The sequence below is a fragment of the Euleptes europaea genome, chromosome 14 (assembly GCF_029931775.1).
Source record: "Euleptes europaea isolate rEulEur1 chromosome 14, rEulEur1.hap1, whole genome shotgun sequence".
Taxonomy (NCBI): domain Eukaryota; kingdom Metazoa; phylum Chordata; class Lepidosauria; order Squamata; family Sphaerodactylidae; genus Euleptes; species Euleptes europaea.
The window spans coordinates 18,061,721-18,082,717 of record NC_079325.1 but is presented as its reverse complement, the minus strand read 5'-3'; the positions used below and the strand labels follow the sequence as shown (position 1 = coordinate 18,082,717).

Sequence of the window (20,997 nt, the reverse complement as noted above, 5' to 3'; positions counted from 1 at the left end):
GAGGCTCAGACTCCAAAAGAATCCTGCAATAGGCCTACTGTCAAAATGGAGAAGGATTCCATGCATCTTGCTAAAATTTTTGTATTGCGGAGAAACTTTCCAATTCCTTTAGGGTCTTGATTCCCTCTGGATGTCATTTGTAGCAAAAGATTGGTAGCTGAGAAATGTCTTCCACCATGCATGGAGCCCACACGCCAAAGCCCAACAGCCTCCGTTTCCATCCCAGGTGTGAACCGTTTTCCATTTGGAATCATAGAGTTGGAAGGGATCACCAGGGTCATCTAGTCCAACCCCCTGCACAATGCAAGAAATTCACAACTACCTCCCCCCCACACCCCCAGTGACCCCTACTCCACGCCCAGAAGATGGCCAAGGTGCCCTCCCTCTCATCATCTGCTTAAGGTAATAGAATCAGCATTGCTGACAGATGGCCATCTAGCCTCTTCTTAAAAACCTCCAGGGAAGGAGAGCTTCCCACCTCCCAAGGAAGCCTGTTCCACTGAGGAATAGCTCTGTTAGAAAATTCTTCCTAATGTCTAGACGGAAACTTTTTTGATTTAATTTCAACCCGTTGGTTCTGGTCCGACCTTCCTTGGGTTGTTTCTTTTCCCTGCCCTGTCTGCGATGAGACCCTTTTTGGCGGGTGACACAAATGCCGCTTGGACAGCAGGGTTCAGGAAATGGTCACAGCCTTCCTAGGCAAAACCTTGCAGCGCCAGGAGAGCTACCAGCAGACAACTGAGCCGAGCAGAACACAGTGCTCGAAAGGCCGAACAAAAGCACACACAGCGCTCAACCTCCAGCTGCGGGCCTCGCCAGTCTGGCCGGAGTTCGGCTCCAGATGCGGGGCTGGTGGGCACACTCCTGGGAGGGTACAGTTCCCCTGTGCAATCCAGCCAGTCCTCGGCTATGGAACGAGGGTAGCCTGCCTGCAGCTTGAGACTGTGCTGGTCATACTTCCAGTACTCCCCGCCCTTAAAGGCAAACACCGTTCCTGCAACAAGACAAAAGATGACATCAGCACTGAATGAGTGTGTGGCCTAGGACTGGGACACCCAGCGTGGTGCTTGTGGGCACCGCAACACCTGCCGACACCTTTTCTGGCGCCCACCAAGCATAGCCTGGTTCAACATTTGAATGTTCAACATTTGAATTGCCACTCCATTTCACTGATCTCTGCTTCGTTAATAGTATTTTAGTTAACAATAAAGCAGGGTGCACGTTCTTAAATCACAAAACTGGCTGACGGTTGAAGGATGCAACACCCTCTCCTTTACTTGAATGGCCTTTGAGCAACTTGAAACTGCAGAAGTTTCGACAGGCATTTTATGGAGTGATCTGATCTGAACCTTCAGGGGCAAGTGGGCAGAGGACTTGCATTTACCCCTCAGCTGTTCACCCAGGGGAAATCACAGCTCCTCAAAGACAAAGGAGCAAATTGCTAGGCAGATTATAAAACAGTAAGAGGTGAGAGATTTTTACAAACCATAACTCTCATCCCAGGGACTGAAGCATGGATTAAATTGAGGGGTAGGTGGGAAGCTTTCTAACCGGACAATTAAGGACAATATGTGGCTTTTCAGACAGGGGGAGTTTTCTGCTTCACGTGTCCATGAAATGAAAGAGGTGCAAAACCACTTGAAAAATGCTACCTTGGGTTTTTTGCCCGTTTCACCTTTATTTGTTTTGTTAAATCACTGAACCAGTAATGCAAGAAACTCTCTTAAAGACCTGGTCACAGGTAATCTCTTCTATGGGGCTTTATGGAATTAGGGAGGTCCATCTCTCAGAGCAAGAATGTCCAGAAATAGGGCACATTTCCTAACAATCATGCACTCCCTAGAAAGGATCCAGATAGTCTGAGGGCTCGAGAAAGTTATTTCACAGCTGCTGGACAGGTTTTCAGGCAAATCCAGACAAGTCCGAGCATGGTGAGAAACAAGAGGCACTGCTAGGTAAATGGAAGACAAACGGACAAACCGCAAACTCACCGTCATTCTCGCTCAGCACAGCATCTACCGAAGCGGGGAACTGCCCCCAGGGTGTTTTGTGGGCGGGGAGGCCCTCCTCCATGTGGCCTGTGGCTTCATCATAGCACCAGTGGAGTTCGCCCTTGAAGAAATAAGTCTTCCTGTCTAGAGGCCACGAGAAAGCACCATCAATACCCCCCTGAGGCAGCCCGAAGTCTGTGACAGGGCGAGGGTAACCCTCTTCCACACCGTTGTCCTTAAATACCCAGTAGAGAGAGCCTGGAGCAGGGAGAAAAACGATGGTCATTGGAAAGAACCATACTGTGGGGAAACAGAAGGGGAAGCCTGTTTTACACAGCAGAACACTGTGTATGCAGTATGGATTTATATCCCTTTTCCATATATTCATACAGTATTGGATTGCAAAAGGTCTACAACCTCACTAGCCTGGCCTAGAGGAAGAACTTTCTAGTCTTAGTTTGCTGAAAGGCTTCCTAGAACCATCATTGTGGATACCCACACCCATCTGGAGACAGAGTTTCAAATTAGGGTTGCCAACCTACAAGTACTAGCTGGAGATCTCCTGCTATTACAACTGATCTCCAGCCGATAGAGATCAGTTCACCTGGAGAAAATGGCCGCTTTGGCAATTGGACTCTATGGAACTGAAGTCCCTCCCTTCCCCAAGCCCCGCCCTCCTCAGGCTCTGCCCCAAAAACCTCCCGCTGGTTGCGAAGAGGGACCTGGCAACCCTACTTCAAATCCCAGCTCTGCCATAAAGTTAGGGTTGCCAGCCACCAGGTGGTGGCTGGAGATCTGGGATTACAATTAATCTGCAGCTGCTGCAGGTGGTAATATAAGGAGGGAGGAGAACAATAGATGGGGGGATATTAACAAGAAGGAGGGCAGTTGACAAAGAAGGGGAGAGGGAGACAGACAGACGGAGAAGAGGTGCTGGGCAAAAGAGACGGGGATAAGTTGATAGATAAGGGGAGGTGGAGAAAGGGGGAAGATTGTGAGAGAAGGGGAAAGGGAGAAAGATGTGGGGAAGACTGATAAAAGGGTAGGGGAGAGAAAGAGGGGGAAGATTAGGGTTAGCCACCGGTGGGAGGTTTTCGGGGTGGAGCCTGAGAAGGGTGGGGTTTGGGGAGGGGAGGGACTTCAATGCCATAGAGCCCAATTGCCAAAGTGGCCATTTTCTCCAGGTGAACGGATCTCTATCGGCTGGAGATCAGTTGTAATAGCAGGAGATCTCCAGCTAGTACCTGGAGGTCGGCAACCCTACTTACCACTGAAGAAGAGGATGCGATGATCCGTGTGCCTCTCGTACACAGCATCTACTTTGTGGAGGCTGGAAGGAAGGCCTCGCCAGAAGCCCGTGATCAAGGCAGGGCGCAAAGAGGTGAGATGCTGTCCTTGGGTCAGACGCCAGAAATACTGACCTGCCACAGGTGGGACAGGAAGAAAGAAAGAAACAAGAAATCTCACTTGGCAGAAGTACTTGCTGAGTTGCCAGATTACCATGGCAACAGGAGGCTCATACAGTTTTAAAATTATTATTATTACTCATGTATCTATACCAGAGTACAAAATATACTCACAGTCCATCTGGTATAGTTTGCATCTCTGTATTTCTCAGCACTTTCCACTTTAGAATACATACATTGAGCTTGGATTGAGCCCTGAGCATATTTTATTTTTAAGGGGGGGGGATATGTTTTTTTGCTACACTTGCTGCATTAGGCACTGTTATTTATTGGTGAAAATGCCAGGGATGGGGGAGGGAGAAGGGGCAATAAAAATATGTGAGGTTTGGGGAGGGGCTGTGGCTCAGTGGTAGAGCATCTGCTTGGCATGCAGGAGGTCCCATGTTCAATCCCCGGCATCTCCAGTTAAAGGGACTAGGCAAGTAGGTGACGTGAAAGACCTCAGCCTGAGACCCTGGAGACCCACTGCTGGTCTGAGTAAACAGTACTGACTTTGATGGACCAAGGGTCTCATTCAGTATAAGGCAGCTTCATGTGTTCATGTGTAGGTAGAATTAGGCAATGTAGAAGAAACAGAAGTGAAACCCTTGAATATCCACTTAGATTGTGCAAATACTTTTATTTAGCTGTCAATTTACATATTTTACTGCTTAAAACAACTGAATGCTTTGCATCATTTAGGGAAAATGTACATATTTGATTGAAATTGTTTATTGAAATCAACCTTTTTGGAATTGATAATTTAAGTCATGAATGGTGCAAAGCATTTTGATTACTGCTACTTTATTCTGTTCTGGATTATAATTCCATGTTTTTATTATATATTAGGGTTGGGGGGGGGGTTGTATGACGATATGTATTTTCGTAAGTTGCCTTGGGAGAAATGATACGCTGTACGTGCCAAAAGGCACGTAGAATTATTTTAATCAATCAGTAAATGCTAGTTTATGTCCATCCCGGACCCTCCCTTTGTAAAGAGCAGCAAGAGACTGTGCTGAGCGTGAGGCTGCAGACCTTTGAAAAAGAACGTTTCCCCTCTGATCTGAGCAACGGCATCAACGTTGGAGGCACAACGATCGGGGAATTCCTTCCCTGACCTGGAAGAAAGAAATGGAAATGACAATCAGCCTACGCAATATGAATTTTTTAAATTTTTTAATTTTATTAATAATTTTTATTTTAATATATAGGGATACAGAAAATAAAAAATGGGAAAAACACATTAGGGAAAGAAACATAAGTTACGACATGCCTGTGCCCAAACAACTAATCATCTCTGTCTTACCCCAATTTTCCAGCATCTTATGGGCAGAGCTCTTACCACATAAAAGAGCCAAAAAATAACGGTTTCTTATAAATCTAATGTTAGATAGATATTAAAACTACTGTAACAGTTTTAGAAATATGTAATACCTACATTGTCATTTACCTATTTGATTAATACCAGATATATGTAATATTACTTAATATGTGCTTATAGGATCGACCTAAGAGAACCAGTTATTGACTTTAACCACTGTAGAAACACTGAATATCTCTTCCTGATACCAGACAAGTTGTTCTAGGAGCACCTATATTTGTCATATAGTGGTTGCCATTTCCACAATATGGATCCTTTTTTAAAAGACACTAGCTTAACAGAGAGGAAATATTGGCCTCCTGTTCCCCAGTAACCCTCCCGTCATTCCTCTGGGCAACAGGAACTTCCTGAAGAAACAGCCACTTTCTGGAGGCCAGGCAAACACTTCTCCTGCACAGTAATTAGTATTTCTATACAATATTAACTGCTAGGGATGCCAACCTCCAGGTGGTGGCTGGAGGTCTCCTGCTATTACAACTGATCTCCAGGCGACAGAGATCAGTTCCCCTGGAGAAAATGGCTGCTTTGGACGATGGACTCTATGGCATTACACCCCCATTGAAGTCCCTCCCCTCCCTAAACCCCACCCTCCTCAGGCCCCACCCCCAAAATCTCCAGGTATTTCCCAGTACGGAGTTGCTGACCCTATCAACTGCCCCGTCCAGCTTCAACTGTACTACCTTCAGCCTAGTTGAACAGAGAAAAGCACTGAAGGGTGACCAAAACAGGCATGATGGAGGGGTGCAGGCATCCAGTTTAAACAAAAAACCCTGTACCCTCTACACACCCTTCTTTACCCCCACAGTCTCCAAGAACTGGTGAACCGGCACCACCTCCTTACCTGTTCATACCCCAAGCGGGACCAGCACAGAGCATGCAATCTTAGCAGAGGATATCATGCTCACATACCCAGAAGCTTCGGCATTGTTAAATTACCCTTTTTAATAGCTTCCCATGTTAAAGGTTTAGTTTAGTGCTCAAGAAATAAATTGAGAAGAGAACCTGAACATGGCATGGCATGCCACAACCGTGAATACCAAGTGTCACCACTGCGTACTATCATGATTAATAAACAACTGGAATATTATGTCTTTTGAAGTAATTCACAGCATAGCTGGGAGGGGCCATGGCTGAGTGGCAGAGCATCTGCTCGACATGCAGAAGGTCCCATGTTCAATCCCTGGCTCCTCCAGTTACAGGACCAGGTAGCAGATGATATGACAGACCTCTTCTTGAGATCCTGGACAGATGCTGCTAGTCAATGCAGACAATACCAACTTTGATAGACCAAAGATCTGACTCACTATAGTGCAGATTCATGGGTGCATATGAGCTGAAGCACTTTGGAGTTGGTATAATAATGTATACATAAATCATAAAGGACACTTAAAACAGTGTACTTAGGAGACATGAATAAAGGACACGTTCTAACCTTAGAGCAGGGAAATCACGCGGCATGGACAGCAGATCTGGGAGCAGTGAGGTTACCTCTGGTTTCTCTGTGGAATGAAGAACTCTACTCCCTGAATTAAAAATGAGAATGAGAGTGAGAATCAGTCAATTAACATCTTAAAGAAAGAAGAGTCATGCTATATGTACTCAGGATGATGCAGGGAGCTGGTCAGTGTAAACAGCGAGGCTTTATCAAACAGATTTGATGCAAAGTGGAAACAAAGCCACACAGAATCTACCGGAGCAGACTTACAAATGTTACCAAACTGTGCCAGTTAAATGAAGTGTACGCATTAAAGATTTTGTTGCCACTGTTGGTTTATCTTCAATACCAGCAGTGCACTCTGAGACATAAGTACGGTATCCCTTTGCCCTGAGGACTCACCCAAAGCATCCTTGCTAAAGACCCAGAATCTCAGTTTCAAAAGGTTTCTTGTTCATCCAGATTGGAGACCCATTTTCATTCTTACAATGCACAACCAAAAGAGCCACATAATTACAGGGTACCCCGAGTGCCACGTCAAACATGCACAAAACCCTTTTAATTAGCAGAGCACCTCTGAGCATCGAGGGCTGTCTTTCCCCACTACTGGAATTTTTGTTTTATAGGTTAGCATTCAACTGTGGTATGCCCCATTCCACCACCTTATTCAGCTGCATATGTTGACCCAGCCTCAAACAAGAATACCCTACATCTGCACAACCTTGATAAAATTGCCATGGGGAAAACTGTATTGCATTAAAATAAATAAAAAAATTTATTTTGGGTCCATAGTAACAATGAAATTATCCTAATTTCTAAAGCAACAGAGCTCAGAAACGCCACAAGACCATCAAAGACCCATATTCATGTATTTATTTATTTATTTATTTATTATTAGTCTTATATCCCACTCGATGTCCCAGCTGGAGCCAGGAAAGCAGTCAGAATCCCCAATTGAACAATATGAGATGGAAATTTAAGAAAGATGGGGAAGGGAGGACAGCTATGGTGGATATTGTGGATATTGTTGCTGTTCTCGACCGTAGGCCTGGCGGAACATCTTGGACTTACAGGCCCTGCAGAACTGAGCAAGGCTCATGAACCACTAACTGAGCATCACTGATCCAGAGAGACTCAGATGAGGTTCTTCCTGACCACGTACACTTGAGTGCACCAACTGGCCCCCTATCTTGATCAGGTTGACCTTAACCATACTAATTCATGCCATACTAATTCAAGGTAGATTACTGTAATGTGGTATACATATAATTACACTTGAAAACTGTTAGGAAGCTTCAATTGGGTCAGAATGCTGCAGCTTGGTTATTGACCGGTTTATAATGGAACAATGATATTACACCCTTGTTTTGGCAACTTCACTGGTTAGCAAGTTGTTTCTGGACCAAGGTGCTGGTGTTTACAGCTGTTCATAGCCTGGGACTCACATATCTAGTAGACCACCCTTCCCCATATGATCCCAGGCACCAACTAAGGTAAATCAGACCCCTCACTTCCAGCAGTCCCCTCTATTTGGGGGGTTCGTTCTACTATAGCCCAGGCATGCCTGTTTTCATTGGTTGCGCCCACACTTTGGAACAGCCTGCCAGATATGGTACGGAAAGTTCCCACACTCTCTTCCGTAAAAGGTGAAAAGTGGAATGATGCACCTTTGGCAGGAGTAACTAATGAATGTATCTAATCGGCAGCTGGCAGTGATATTTGTTGCAGGAGCTGCAGTTAACTTGATGTGTGTTACTTTATCTGTTTTAACTGTGTATGTTTATATTTTATAAGCCACTATGGGCATATCATGGAAAGGCAGGATATAAATATTTTAATCAGATAAATATCCTGTGGCTCAACATACCGTAAAGCTTCTGTATCTCAGACCGATCGTCCGTGTAAAGCTGGTACTGCAATGGGTCTCCCACTGGTCCCTGGTAATACGGCCGCATGATGGAGTGCTTGGAGGACGAATGCGCTAAGCCGAGGCTGTGCCCAAACTCATGAACAGCCACAGCAAAGAGGTCGGTTCCAAAGTCGTCTGTCAAAACATGAGAGTGAGTAGTCAAGAGCCTGATATAAGTAGATAAAAGAAGGCATAGCAAAGACCACACCAAGAGAATTCTGTTATGGAAATGGAAAGGATAAAAGCCCATCCCAACAAACCATTTGCCCCAAGGCAGGTCATCTACCCATCACTGACCAAAAAAACCTGTACATCACCATCCAAGAGCAGAAGCACTGCAGAAGAGTATCTACAGCGCCAAACAAAACAAGCAAGCCAAGCCACAAGGGTAACAGAAAGCCCCGCCCCCACAAACGTGGCTGTTAGTCAGAGCCATCCTGAGCATGGACAAGCCCTATGAACAAGCCCTATCACATTTTCCAAAAGGAGACAGGGAGCACAATTTAGGGTTGCCTGCCTCCAGGTGGGGCCTGGAGATCTCTCAGAATTACAACTGATCTCCAAACTACAGAAATATGTTCCCCTGGAGAAAATGGCTGCTTTGGAGGGTGGACTCTATGGCATACCCAAATGAGTTCCCTCCCCTCTCCAGTATCCACCCCCCAAATCTCCAAGAATTTCCTAACCCAGAGTTGTCAACCCTAGCACAAATCCTCAGCTAGTGGTAACAGGCCCTGTCCTTACAAGCTCACATTTTCTTCTTCATCAATAAGGAAACAACTGCCGCCCAACAAAAGTCAATTCACCTGGTGAGCGAAAGGTCCAGTCTTCATCACTGTCAAAGTGGACACCACCAGCCCTTTGGGGGTCTCCAGGAAAGAAGGCATGGGCCACCATCCCACCTGGCCCATCGAAAGGGTAGCCGTCACGATGGTCAAGTTGGAGGAATTCCACAGAGATGTCTGCGCCGTGGCTGCCCACTTCATGGAAGTTCAAAGGCGTGGCTTCGCTCCACACTTTCAAGGCATAATACATCAATACACGCATAGTCTCCCGGCTAAGGCGGGCCTCTCGTGGGTATGTCTTCACCCTATGAGAGAGACAACGCTTAGACAGAACCAACAAATTCCTTGTCTTGTTTTGCCTGAAACATATTGGAAAGAACCTAACAGTAGTTACTAAACGGCTCACCATGTGACTTCCAACCACTATACAGGTCCCCCCTGGCCACCAGCAGGGAGGGGAGGGTTGCCAGATTGAGTTTAGGAAACTACTAATGATTTGGGGGTGGAGCCTGGGGAGGTCAGCAGATACAATGCCATAGAGTCCGCTCTCCAAAGCATACATTTTCTCTAGGGGAACTGATCTCTGTAGTCTGGAAATGAGCTATAATTCTGGGGGATGCCCAGGTCCAACCTGGAGGCTGGCATCCCTACAAGCACATGTTAAGCCAGAAAGAAGTATCAGAAATGAAACACATTAACAAATTTGACTGTACTTCTCCTGTTTGAACATAATGGGTTCCCATTCTTCCTCCAAGGAGCTTGGGAGGGTTCTGAATGGTTGCACCACTATTTTTTTAAAAATCCCTTGCTGACATTTAGTTATGCTTTTGGTTATTGCTTAGCAGTTCCCCTGATTTCTGAGCAATGTGTTTAGTGCACCAGCAAATGTTAAGTTGCCATATTCATGTGCTGTAGGGTATACTTTCTACATTTCTGATATATTTAGTTTCCCCCCTTATTAATTTGGCTAATGTACTGGTTAACTCAAAGCTGGCAGCTGCCTGCTGAATCTTGTGTCACAGTGAAGCCTCTCACACTCAGTACTTTCTGTCTGTTAGCACCCTCTAGTGGTTACTCTGAGGGCTTTGATTACATGTGCAGCGCAGTCCTAAACTCAGAAGTAAATCTCGCCAATTCCAATCTGATTTACAACGTGATAAACGTGGCCAAGGCTGCACAGCTTGAAGAGGATTTGCTACATGTGAGGTTGTATTGGTTTGTTTTTCAGCTGGTCTGCATTACAAATATAAAATTTACGATGGCTGGCATAGACCTTTGATTTCTCACATACGTTCTATCCTACATCAGGGGGAACTGGCCACTTAACTTAATCAGAAAGTTCCTGGTTGGCCACTGGCCTGGAAGGCTGCTGGTGGCCAGGAGCTAGTAGAGCCAAGTCCAGGCAGCTCTGCCAACAGGAGTCACAGAGGGAGGGACTGTGAGTGGTAGAGCCTCTGCTTGGCATGCAGAAGGTCCCAGGTTCAATCCCCGGCATCTCCAGTTAAAGGGACTAGGCAAGTTGGTGATGTGAAAGACCTCTATCTGAGACCCCAGAGAGCCACTTCCGGTCTGAGTAGACAATACTGATTTTGATGGACCAAGGGTCTGGTTCAGTATAAGGCAGCTTCATGTGTTCATGATCCAGCCCTTCAGCAGAAGTAACAGTGATCAGTGCCAGCTAGGGTTGCCAACCTCCAGGTACCAGCTGGAGATCTCCTGCTATTACAACTGATCTCCAGCCGATAGAGATCAGTTCCCCTGGAGAAAATGGCCACTTTGGCAATTGGACTCTATGGCATTGAAGTCCCTCCCTTCCCCAAAACCCACCCTCCTCAGGATCCACCCAAAAAATCTCCCATCGGTGGCGAAGAGAGACCTGGCAACCCTAGTGCCAGCTCACCGGCTGCCACCTCCTGAACCACCACTGGAGGCAGTGGGTAAGATGGCAGGCCATTGCCCGGTACTCCAGGGAAGATTTTAGAAGTGAGGACAGGCATGCCGGTGTGACACCAATGCACAATGTCACTTCTGGTGAAAATCCAGAACTGGCTTCATGATATGAGAGGCAATTCTCTAGGATTTGCCGAAACTCTACAGCTCTACAGAGTTTTGGCAAATCCTACAGTGTTGCCCCCAATATCATGATGTTACTTCTGATTTTGCCGGAAGTGACATCACGCGCCAGCACAACACTGGTGCACCCAACCCATCCCCCCCCCCGCCAGCCTTTGAGGTCTTCATAGACCATACTGGAGTTTGTTGAGAGGGTACCCCTAGATGATGTCCATTGTCAGCACTGCTAGCTGGGTCTGAGCTGACTGGATCCTGCAGCGCAGCCTTGCAGCACTCAAAGACCACTCGGCTTGATCCTGGGTTATTTAGGGTTGCCAGGTCCCTCTTTGCCACCAATGGGAGGTTTTTGGGGTGGAGCCTGAGGAGGGTGGGGTTTGAGGAGGGAAGGGACTCCAATGCCATAGAGTCCAATTGCCAAAGCGGCCATTTTCTCCAGGTGATCTGATCTCTATTGGCTGGAGATCAGTTGTAATAGCAGGAGATCTCCAGCTAGTACCTGTAGGTTGGCAACCCTAGGTCTATTGGAACTTCCCAATCTGGTCCTGTTGTGAATTACAAACATTTATCCATGGCACAGGGGTTCAAAGACTTTTCAGAGTCTTGCCAACTGTGAAGACAGTCTGAATCCAAACCCATACAAGCCAATGGCCTTTGCTAGTTTCCCTTCCTCCCAGTCATGTTCCTCAATGAGCTGGGCACAAAAGTACCCTTCTGCATTATGCAGGACTACTTTACATGTCACACTAGAAGAATAAAACCAAATCTGAAGACATACTTCTGTTTGAGCAAGAGCTTGCCTAACCTCTTTGCACATGTAGATGTGTAACAAATGTTGCAGAAACTCCCTGCTGTAGTACTACTGCATGCATTCTTGTGTAAGCACTTCTGGAACAGGACTACTTACTAGCTATTTCCCTCTTCTGCCCATGGCTATTCGTCTTCGAGCCTATAATGAATGCGTCTAAAGTGCCATGAAGTCACAGCCGACTTACCGCAACCCAGTAGGGTTTTCAAGGCAAGAGACTAACAGAGGTAGTTTGCCATTGCCTTCCTCTGCATAGCAACCCTGGTATTAATAGAATCAGAGTTAGAAGAGACCTCCCAGGTCATCTACTCCAACCCCCGGCATAATGCAGGAAAGTTACAACTACTTCCCCCCCCATAACTCCCAGTGACCCCTACTCCATGCCCAGAAAATGAGGGGGGGAACCCTCCTTGGTGGTCTCCTATCCAAATACTAACCAGGGCCGTCCCTGCTTAGCTTCTGAGATCTGACAAGATCAGTCTAGCCTGCAATATCCAGGTCAGACTATAATGAATAGCTGCCTTTAAAAGAGAATCCTGCATTTCTTAACCCAGTCCCTATCAGTAATAATAATAGAAGTTCCTAAATGCCTTTTCAGGTTTGGTCCCAAGTATCTGTTCCTGCAGAAGGAGAGCCAGCGTGGTGTAGTGGTTAAGAGCGGGGGTTTGGAGTGATGGACTCTAATCTGGAGAACCGGGTTTGATTCCCCACTCCTACACATGAGCCGCAGAGGCTAATCTGGTGAACTGGATTGGTTTCCCCATGCCTACGCACTAAGCCAGCTGGGTGACCTTGGACAAGTTATAGCTCTGTTAGAGCTCTCTCAGCCCCACCTACCTAACAGGGTGTCTGTTGTGGGGAGGGGAAGGGAAGGTGATTGTAAGCCGGTTTGAGTCTCCCTTAAGTGGTAGAGAAAGTCGGCATATAAAAACCAACTCTTCTTCTTCTATCCACCCTTTGGATGCATTCTGCCTGCCCCCAAAAGGGACATGCACACATTAAGATATTTTGAGTGTTTTCTACATTGCTCCAGTCGGTTCAATGAACCCCACAAAGATTATAAAGTCTGCATTCTCTTTTGCTCTCAGTCTCTCCCTCTATCCAATGGCCCATTTAGAGCCATATAGTAGCTCAGCCTTTTGGAGTCCTTATTAATTTTATTATGCAAGAGCAAAAGGTTGAACAGAGCTGGATTAGAGCTGGGAAGGTTGGATTGGTTTGTTTGGCCAATCCCCAGTTAATCTTCTACTCTGCGTGTGTCCGAGCAACATTTGGGACTTACATGCTTGTTAGACACAGCCCAGCAGTGGTCCTGAAATCCCCTGGAGGGATTTCACTTCATATGAGGTTTTATTCCATGTTGCACCAATGCTGCCATTAGCATACTTTGCTAGGACTATTTTTGGACGTATTTAACATACAGCATCCCAAGGCCCATAAGTTGCTTTTTCATTAACAACAGAGATAAAAGTAATTTATGCACTCCAGGATGTTAAATGCATCCATAAATATTCCCAACAAGGTATGCTAATGGCTGCATTTTTTTAATTAACTGCCTTGCATGATGACAGAATAATTTCGAATGGACTTCTCTAGACATTGCATTATGGGACCAATTACGTTCCGATGTTCTGTTAAAATAACTATAATGGGTATCTAGTCCAACCCATGCGGTGAAAATAGCAGCATGCATCCACCAACCCCTCTCCTTCTGACACAAATCAATTGATATAATTTATTTTATTTATTTCATTTATACCCTGCCTTTCTCCCCAATGGGGACCCAAAGTGGCTTACATTGTTCTTCTCTCCTCCATTTAATCTTCACAACAACCCTGTGAGGTGGGTTATTCAGATTACGTTGCACCACAGAGAGCAGGTGCATTGCAGAAATATGTTCATGGGACAAAACCAGCTTGATATTAGTCAAGCAATGAGCCAGACCACACATGGAAAGGAACACGATTACAATCCTATGCACACTTACCTGAGAGTAAGCACCATTGACTATAACAGGAGTTACTTTTGAGTAGCCCCTATAGGATTGCATTGACACACACCTAGCTCAGATAATCTGAGCTCAGATATAATTCCTTTCCAATGTCACGTCCAAGGAGGATTGGGCAGGCCTTCAAGGTGGAAAGTGCTGTCGAGTTACAGCTGACATATGGCAACCATATAGGGTTTTCAAGCCAAGAGATGAATAGAGGTGATTAGCCACTGCCTGCATCTGTGTAGCAACCTTGGACTTCCTTGGTGGTCTCCTATCCAATTACTAATCAGGGCTGACCCGTGCTTAGCATCTGAGATCAGGCTAGCCTGGACCAACGAGGTCAGGGCATACATCCATTCATATCAAAATTATTGTTCTTTTTTTCATTTTCATAAATGCACCAGGTGCTTAAAAATCATGTCCTGTATGGCTGCTGTAATTGTCATCCTAGCTACGGACTTGAATTGGAAAATGAAATTGGGTCATTAACAACTCTTATACAAAGCTGTTACAAACAGAAGAGTGTCTTTGGGTTCAGTTACACTTAACTCCAGTGCAAAGCATAAAACAACCTTCCCGCAAGCGAAAGGTGCCCTCTGCATGTGAAAGGGCATCCTTGGACTACCCATTGTTCACAAAGACAATAAGCAGGAAAGAGTTCAAATTATCATACGATGTAGGATTCAATTTGAACCAACATCAGCATAGGGATACCTACTTCCAGGAGATATTCCTCTTGGTCCAAACTGAACCTGCATTCCGCCTGCCCCGACTCTTTCTTCTCTTTCGCCTTCTCCTCCACCTGTTTCTCCTCAGAGGGAGCTTTTCTGGGAAGGTGGTGATAACATCAGGCAACGAACAGCGAGGCATTCGGATCAGCGTCAACGTGGCGTCATCTGGTGAATTCAAGGGGGCAAAAAAAGCCAAACCGAATCACACGACATGCAATGACAGGCCTAGCTAGGGTTGCCAGGTCCCTATTTGCCACCGGCGGGAAGTTTTTGGGGTGGAGCCTGAGGAGGGTGGGGCTTGGGGAGGGGAGGGACTTCAATGCCATCGAGTCCAATTGCCAAAGCAGCCATTTTCTCCAGGTGATCTGATCTCTATCGACTGGAGATCAGTTGTAATAGCAGGAAATCTCCAGCTACTACCTGGAGGTTAAGCAAAATTAGGCGTACCGACAACAATAGTATTAGCAAAACAAGGGAAAAAAATACATTAGCAACGCAGACCACTGAATTATGCCAATTCACTTTATAGAATAAAGTTACTTTGTCTCACATCTATATTCTAAGAACTAGGCTAATTATGTACAAAGAACTAAACATTACACAATGAAGTTACATTTGGCTGAGCCCACCAATGCCCAAACAAAATACAATAGGCACCCCATTAAGAGTGCTCCCATGTAGCCCTCAGTTCACAATGAAAAACGGGTGCAGACGACTAGAAGATGCATTTCGTGGTGGGGAAGCTCTTCTTTCTTACATCCTTGTGGAGGGAAATTTTTGTTGTACAGAAGGTCATGTGTGTTTCCCCCACCTGCTGGCTGAAGTGGTACAGCTCATACCCTGACATAAATTTTGTTAGTCATTAAGAAGCTAGTGGAAGAAGAAGAGTTGGCTTTTATATGCCAACTTTTTCTACCACTTAAGGAAGAATCAAACCGGTTTACAATCACCTTCCCTTCCCCTCCCTATGACAGACACCCTGTGAGGTAGGTGGGGCTGAGAGAGCTCTAAGAGCTGTGACTAGCCCAAGGTCACCCAGCTGGCTTCATGTGTACGAGTGGGGAAACAAATCCAGTTCACCAGATTAGCCTCTGCGGCTCATGTGGAGGAGTGGGGAATCAAACCTGGTTCTCTATATTAGAATCCACCGCTCCAAACCACTGCTCTTAACCAATACACCATGCTGGCTCTCATAGAGGACTCTTGCTCTTTGCTACAGTCCATACACAGGTTTACCACTTGAGCAAGAACTAGGTTTCAGATGGAATAGAGATTCTTCAGTCATCTCGACAGAGGATTCTCAACATAGCATGAACTCATAGAGGGTATTCATCCCTGCCAATGATGTATCATACATGATTAGTAAAGTTAATCAGGAAACATCGCAGTACAGGTCTACAGGTCAATGCTCAGGGTAGTTACCCCATACCTGGAATCCCGGTCTCAGTGATGCCTGCAAAACGTTGCATTACACGGATAGCGCTGGTCACAGCCTCCCAGGTCTGCAGCTGACCTGTTACTGGATCAGCTGGAGGGAGGTATCCATACTGCGTCAGCCACTCCTAGCAAGGGTCACAGCATGGGGGAGAGCAAAGGTTAGTATTGTCCCATCTATATTGGTGGAAATTTCAAATCCTCTAGTTTGGGATTCCATCCTTCTATGTTCCTTAGCCACTTCATAGATAGGGTTGCCAGCTCCAGGTTAGGAAATACCTGGAGATATTTGGGGCAGAGCCTGAGGAGGGCGGGGCTTGGGGAGGGGAGGGACTTCAATGCCATAGAGTCCAATTTCTAAAGCGGCCATTTTCTCCAGCTGAACTGATCTCTGTCAGCTGGAGATTAGTTGTAATAGCACGAGATCTCCAGTTACTACCTGGAGGTTGGAAACCCTAGTTGTAATGGAGGGAGATCTCTTGCTACTATCTGGAGGTTGGCAACCCTACTCATGGAGAACTTTCAGTGCAATTCTAAATAGTGTTAACACCCTTCTGAGTCTATTGACTTCATTAAGAAGAGCATAACCCTTCAAGAAGAGCATAACTCTGCTAGTCTAGCAACAAGGCCTATACTTGCATAGTATGAAACATGAAAAATATGATGAGCACACGGACACAGAAGCGTCTTGTTTTAATTCTGGTACCTCTGCCAAGAAGCTGTCAAGTGAACCATCTTCTGCATAAAGCAAAAAAACAGACACTTCGTGCACCTGATTTACATATTTTACTTGCTTTTTCTGCAATGGTTATTAATACTGTTCTCAGCTGGAAACAGGAACTACAAAGTATACCACACAGGTACTGCGCAAGTGATTTGTCAGAGATGACAATTTCTTGCACGCTGTCCTAACTTCCTCTTTCAAAAATACTCAGGGCTAAACTGTATTTTATTAAATATACCGTTATTTACCTCAAATGAAGATGGCCCTGAAAGTAAGATGATCCCCCTTTCTAAAAAGGGTTTTTTAATTACTGCATTCAACTGTAACTTGTATGTGAATTTTAGATGTCTTCTTCTTCTTCTTCTGTTTTGACAGCACATGTGGTGAAAAGCCTAGTACTCCTTTCAGGCGAATAGGAGATGCTGAAAGCATTCCCAGGGTTCATTCTTAACTAGAGAACCTGCTTGGGTGGAGGGGTTAACCCTCTCTTCCCCAAAACCATGGCCCCAGTCTATATTGGTCATACAGTAAAATGCTTGGGCATTAGGGTGCCAGGTCCCTCTTTTCCTCCGGCAGGAGGCTTTTGTGTTTAAGTAGAAGTGCCGCCTCACAAAGGGCCTTTACCTCTTAGTTTGAGTAGTAAAGCAGCCCTTTACCACTCAAACTAAGAGGTAAAGGCCCCTCGCAAGATGGAACTTCTGGTTCTAAACCCTCAGGTGGTCGGCAGGCAGATGGGGCAATTGCCGGGGGTTTGCCTGCCACCAGCGGGCACCTGGCAACCCTATTGGGCATTCAGATTAAACATTTATCTGAATGCCCAAGCATTTTACGGTATGAGCAGTATAAACCATGTAATCTTGAAAGTCTTGGCTTTAACAGATCAAATTTCTAACACTCATGGTTTGAGAGCCAGCATGGTGTAGTGGTTAAAGTGTCGGACTAGGATATGGGAAACTCAGGTTTGAATCCCCACTTTGCCATGGAAACTTGCTGGGTGTCCTTGGGCCAGTCACACATTCTCAGCCTCGACCCTGGCAAGTATTTGGATGGGAGACCTCCAAGGAATACCAGGGGCACAGAGGCAGGCAATGGCAAACCACCTCTGAATGTCCCTTGCCTTGAAAACCCTACAGGGTCACCATAAGTCAGCTGTGACTTCATGGCAAAACAAATAAGTTGTTTGTACTTCGGATTTAAGATCCAGCCAAAGGAGATGCTGAAAGATCAGAGATAGATTACAGGTACCTTTTTAAAATTAGCAGCTGCAGGAGGCCTAATTCAGACTGTGGCATGGATGAAGCGTCTTCTCCCTTCTGTGCTATTCTTCCAGCCTCAAGCTAATACTTTTTAGGTACACATGAACTCCAATCTGGCAACATCTATGTTTCCCCAGAAAGGTAAAAAGCTCTTCCATGTGACTGTGTGAGGTTAGGAAAGTGACACCTAAGGGGAGCTGCAAAAATGCTGTCTCCTGACACATCCAAGTCATGTCTCCCATGGCTGCTGTTTACAATAACACCAAAACAAAACATGACGCTCTGGATATCCATTCAGTGTTCTCCCCATGTCTTGTCTGGTTTGGTCCTTAGAAACTCTAGGGAACGCGAACAGGTTGTCAAGTGGTCTGGAGGTGAAATGATGTACACTGAAGATTCATATACACCTTTCTTCCTCTCCCACCTTAAATTGTAAGTTCTGTTCAAGAAAACCAATAGAATAAACCATGTAGTTTTAATTAATTTGGGTTTCTTTGAAGCATGGGATATCCAATTCTTTACTGCTAAGTAAAACAACAGCCCCTCTCTTCAGGGCTTTGAAAACTGATCGTGAATAAATAAGTGTTTGCTGAAGGAGTAATGATGTTGCTCTTTTCCCAAAGCCATAATAGAACACACTTTTGAGTGGCATGGCGGAATAAGGCTGAAATCTGTTTTGTTTGGCAATATGTGTACAAAAGTTGAAGGAGAAAGCAGTTTTTGGATTCATTAGGGAAGTTAGTCTAGATTTTCAGGGTACTGGTATTGTTTTGGAACCAGCTCACTCGTTTGGTTTATTTTCCACATCCATAACACCTGCTCATTTGTAAAGAAAAACTTTACAACAGCATCACAGCACACCCTCCTCCAATGGAATAAGACTCTTGTGCCACCTTAAAGACTAATGAATTTATTATGGCATAAGCTTTCACAATCCAAAGCCCACTTGGTCATGCGTATGCAATGGTTGCTTACATTCAGTGGTATTTAAAGCAACACAAAATTATTTACTTTGGCTGCAGCAGCTTAATATAACTACTTGTATGGAATTTTACCTTCTAAAACCTGTCCTGGACTACTTAAGGCATGGGGATTGTACCCTACTAACAGATTTTTTTTAACTCTCTCCTGGAGATTACAAACGTTCTGTTTTTAGGTAAAGATAATGTCAATTGTTGACTCTCTCATGCTCCAGGAATGACTTACCACTATCTCTCCACTCTCATCTGCTGGAGTAGGTACAGGAAGTACACAGGGAGGCAAAGTTAGAAGCAGCAACAGCAGTGATATCCGGACCAGGTACCTAGAGACAACTAACAGTGCTGTCCCTTGCCCATGTTCCAACTGGCGATGCTTCTTCATGGGATGTATCTTAGGCAAATACGCTCCTCCAGTCTCCATCCAGCTGGCACACGCTACTTCACTTGGGCACCCAAGCTGCCAAGTTCTTCTGAGTCCACAATAAAGACTCCTCAGACTAGTTTTCACAATTCAGCAGACCTTGCTGAATTCATCTGGAAAGTCTTGCAGTCTACTCTGAGTCCAAGATGGGGAATTAGAAACGCTGCAGTTTTGTTCCTTGGGTTAGGAGCCAGGTGCAGACACACTAACATTTCTCCAGGTGCAAGCATTGCCTCTGACATCTGAACCTGCATGGAGGGAACGGCAGAAATAGATATGGATCAGTGTTCACCTGGCAGTCTGATCAGGATAATGGGAATATCCCTGTCATGGAGACATTCGACAAGCATACCAAGCTATGCCCTTCTTGCTTGCAAATCACATCTCCATTTCCAATACAAACTCATGCATTCTCCCACAGCCTACTGTCCTTCAGAGTGACTGCAAGGGCAGCTTTCTGAGTCATAGGACAGGCAGTAAAAAAAACCCAGCCTGTTAATGCTCCTTCAATGGAAGTTTCTCCTTCCACCACAGTGCGAGAGAAAAAACACATATTACCAACAATGTAGATTAACTGGCTTCATTCCAGGCTCAAGGATGTCATTTGAATTGCCTGTTCAAGTCAAATCAAATTTATTAATACAGTCAACTGACCGATCACATGCCAACCAAAATGTCCAGACTCAATAGTTTTGTGCCGTGGAATCACAGACTGCCCGTACCAATAAAGGTGTAATATTGCCTATTCTGCTACCATCATTCACCCAGTAGCACTTAGCCTGCATTTCTGCCCCATCAAAGCCACCAAGGCAGCTAACAATTAAAACAAGCATAACAAAAATACATAATAAAATCAATGAAAAACCAGAATGAAAATACACATATGAAGCACAAGACAGCAAATTCAAACATCAGACAAGAAGGAGAAGTAACTGAAGGAAGATGGGGGTGGGGAGTCTTCACCTGCTGGCAGAAGACAATGATAGAGGGGGGCAGGCAAATATCCCCGCTGAAGGATAATTTTGATGCCATCACTGAGAGGGCCCTGCCTCCGGTTGCCACCCATCTAGCATCAGAAAGCAGGACACATGAAGCAGGGCATCAGATGATGACAGTGGTGGTCAAGCACGTTCATATGAGAGTAGTGGTCCTTGAGTTGCTCAGATAAAATTCCAAAAGTGTCCATCGTGTCTTCTGCCAAACAGAAAGGAGCATGCCATGTTCCTAGCTTATTGATTGGAGCATGAGTGCTGAGATACTCTTGATCCTTCTTTCTAAAAAAACAGACTGTTATCGTCCTACTAAGCTGTCCATGGAATTATCCTTTTCTGCCACCCTATGGATACAGGGAATTCACCTGGGCTCTGCATCTCTTAAGGCCAAAAGTAGCTGCTACTCACCCTCCCAAAGCTAATTTCCCCTAATTAAAGTAGCCATCTGCGTTTAATTCATGCATTTGAGTGTAAAATGTAAGATGGACTATGGTTACAAATGGACTAGGATACTGCTATCTCTAGGAGTTTTCACACATGCTGAATAATGCCCTTTCAATACACTTTAACAAGTGGATGTTGACATTTCACACAGTAAAATCCAGCTGCAAAGTACATTGAAAGTGTATTGAAGGTGCATGA

At 45.3% G+C, this 20,997-nt stretch overlaps 1 protein-coding gene across 1 annotated transcript; it reads right to left on the bottom strand.

The window, feature by feature from the left end:
* Window positions 1-695: 695 nt before the first annotated feature.
* LOC130487141 (matrix metalloproteinase-17-like) lies at window positions 696-19,534 on the bottom strand. Its single transcript, XM_056860546.1, has 10 exons — window positions 19,169-19,534; window positions 15,978-16,110; window positions 14,536-14,713; window positions 8,968-9,251; window positions 8,120-8,296; window positions 6,250-6,340; window positions 4,472-4,554; window positions 3,260-3,412; window positions 1,992-2,249; window positions 696-994 (listed from the first exon to the last, which is right to left on the bottom strand). Exons 1-10 carry the CDS (start codon window positions 19,361-19,363, stop codon window positions 696-698), a joined length of 1,851 nt encoding a protein of 616 aa, XP_056716524.1. The 5' UTR covers window positions 19,364-19,534.
* Window positions 19,535-20,997: the final 1,463 nt, after the last annotated feature.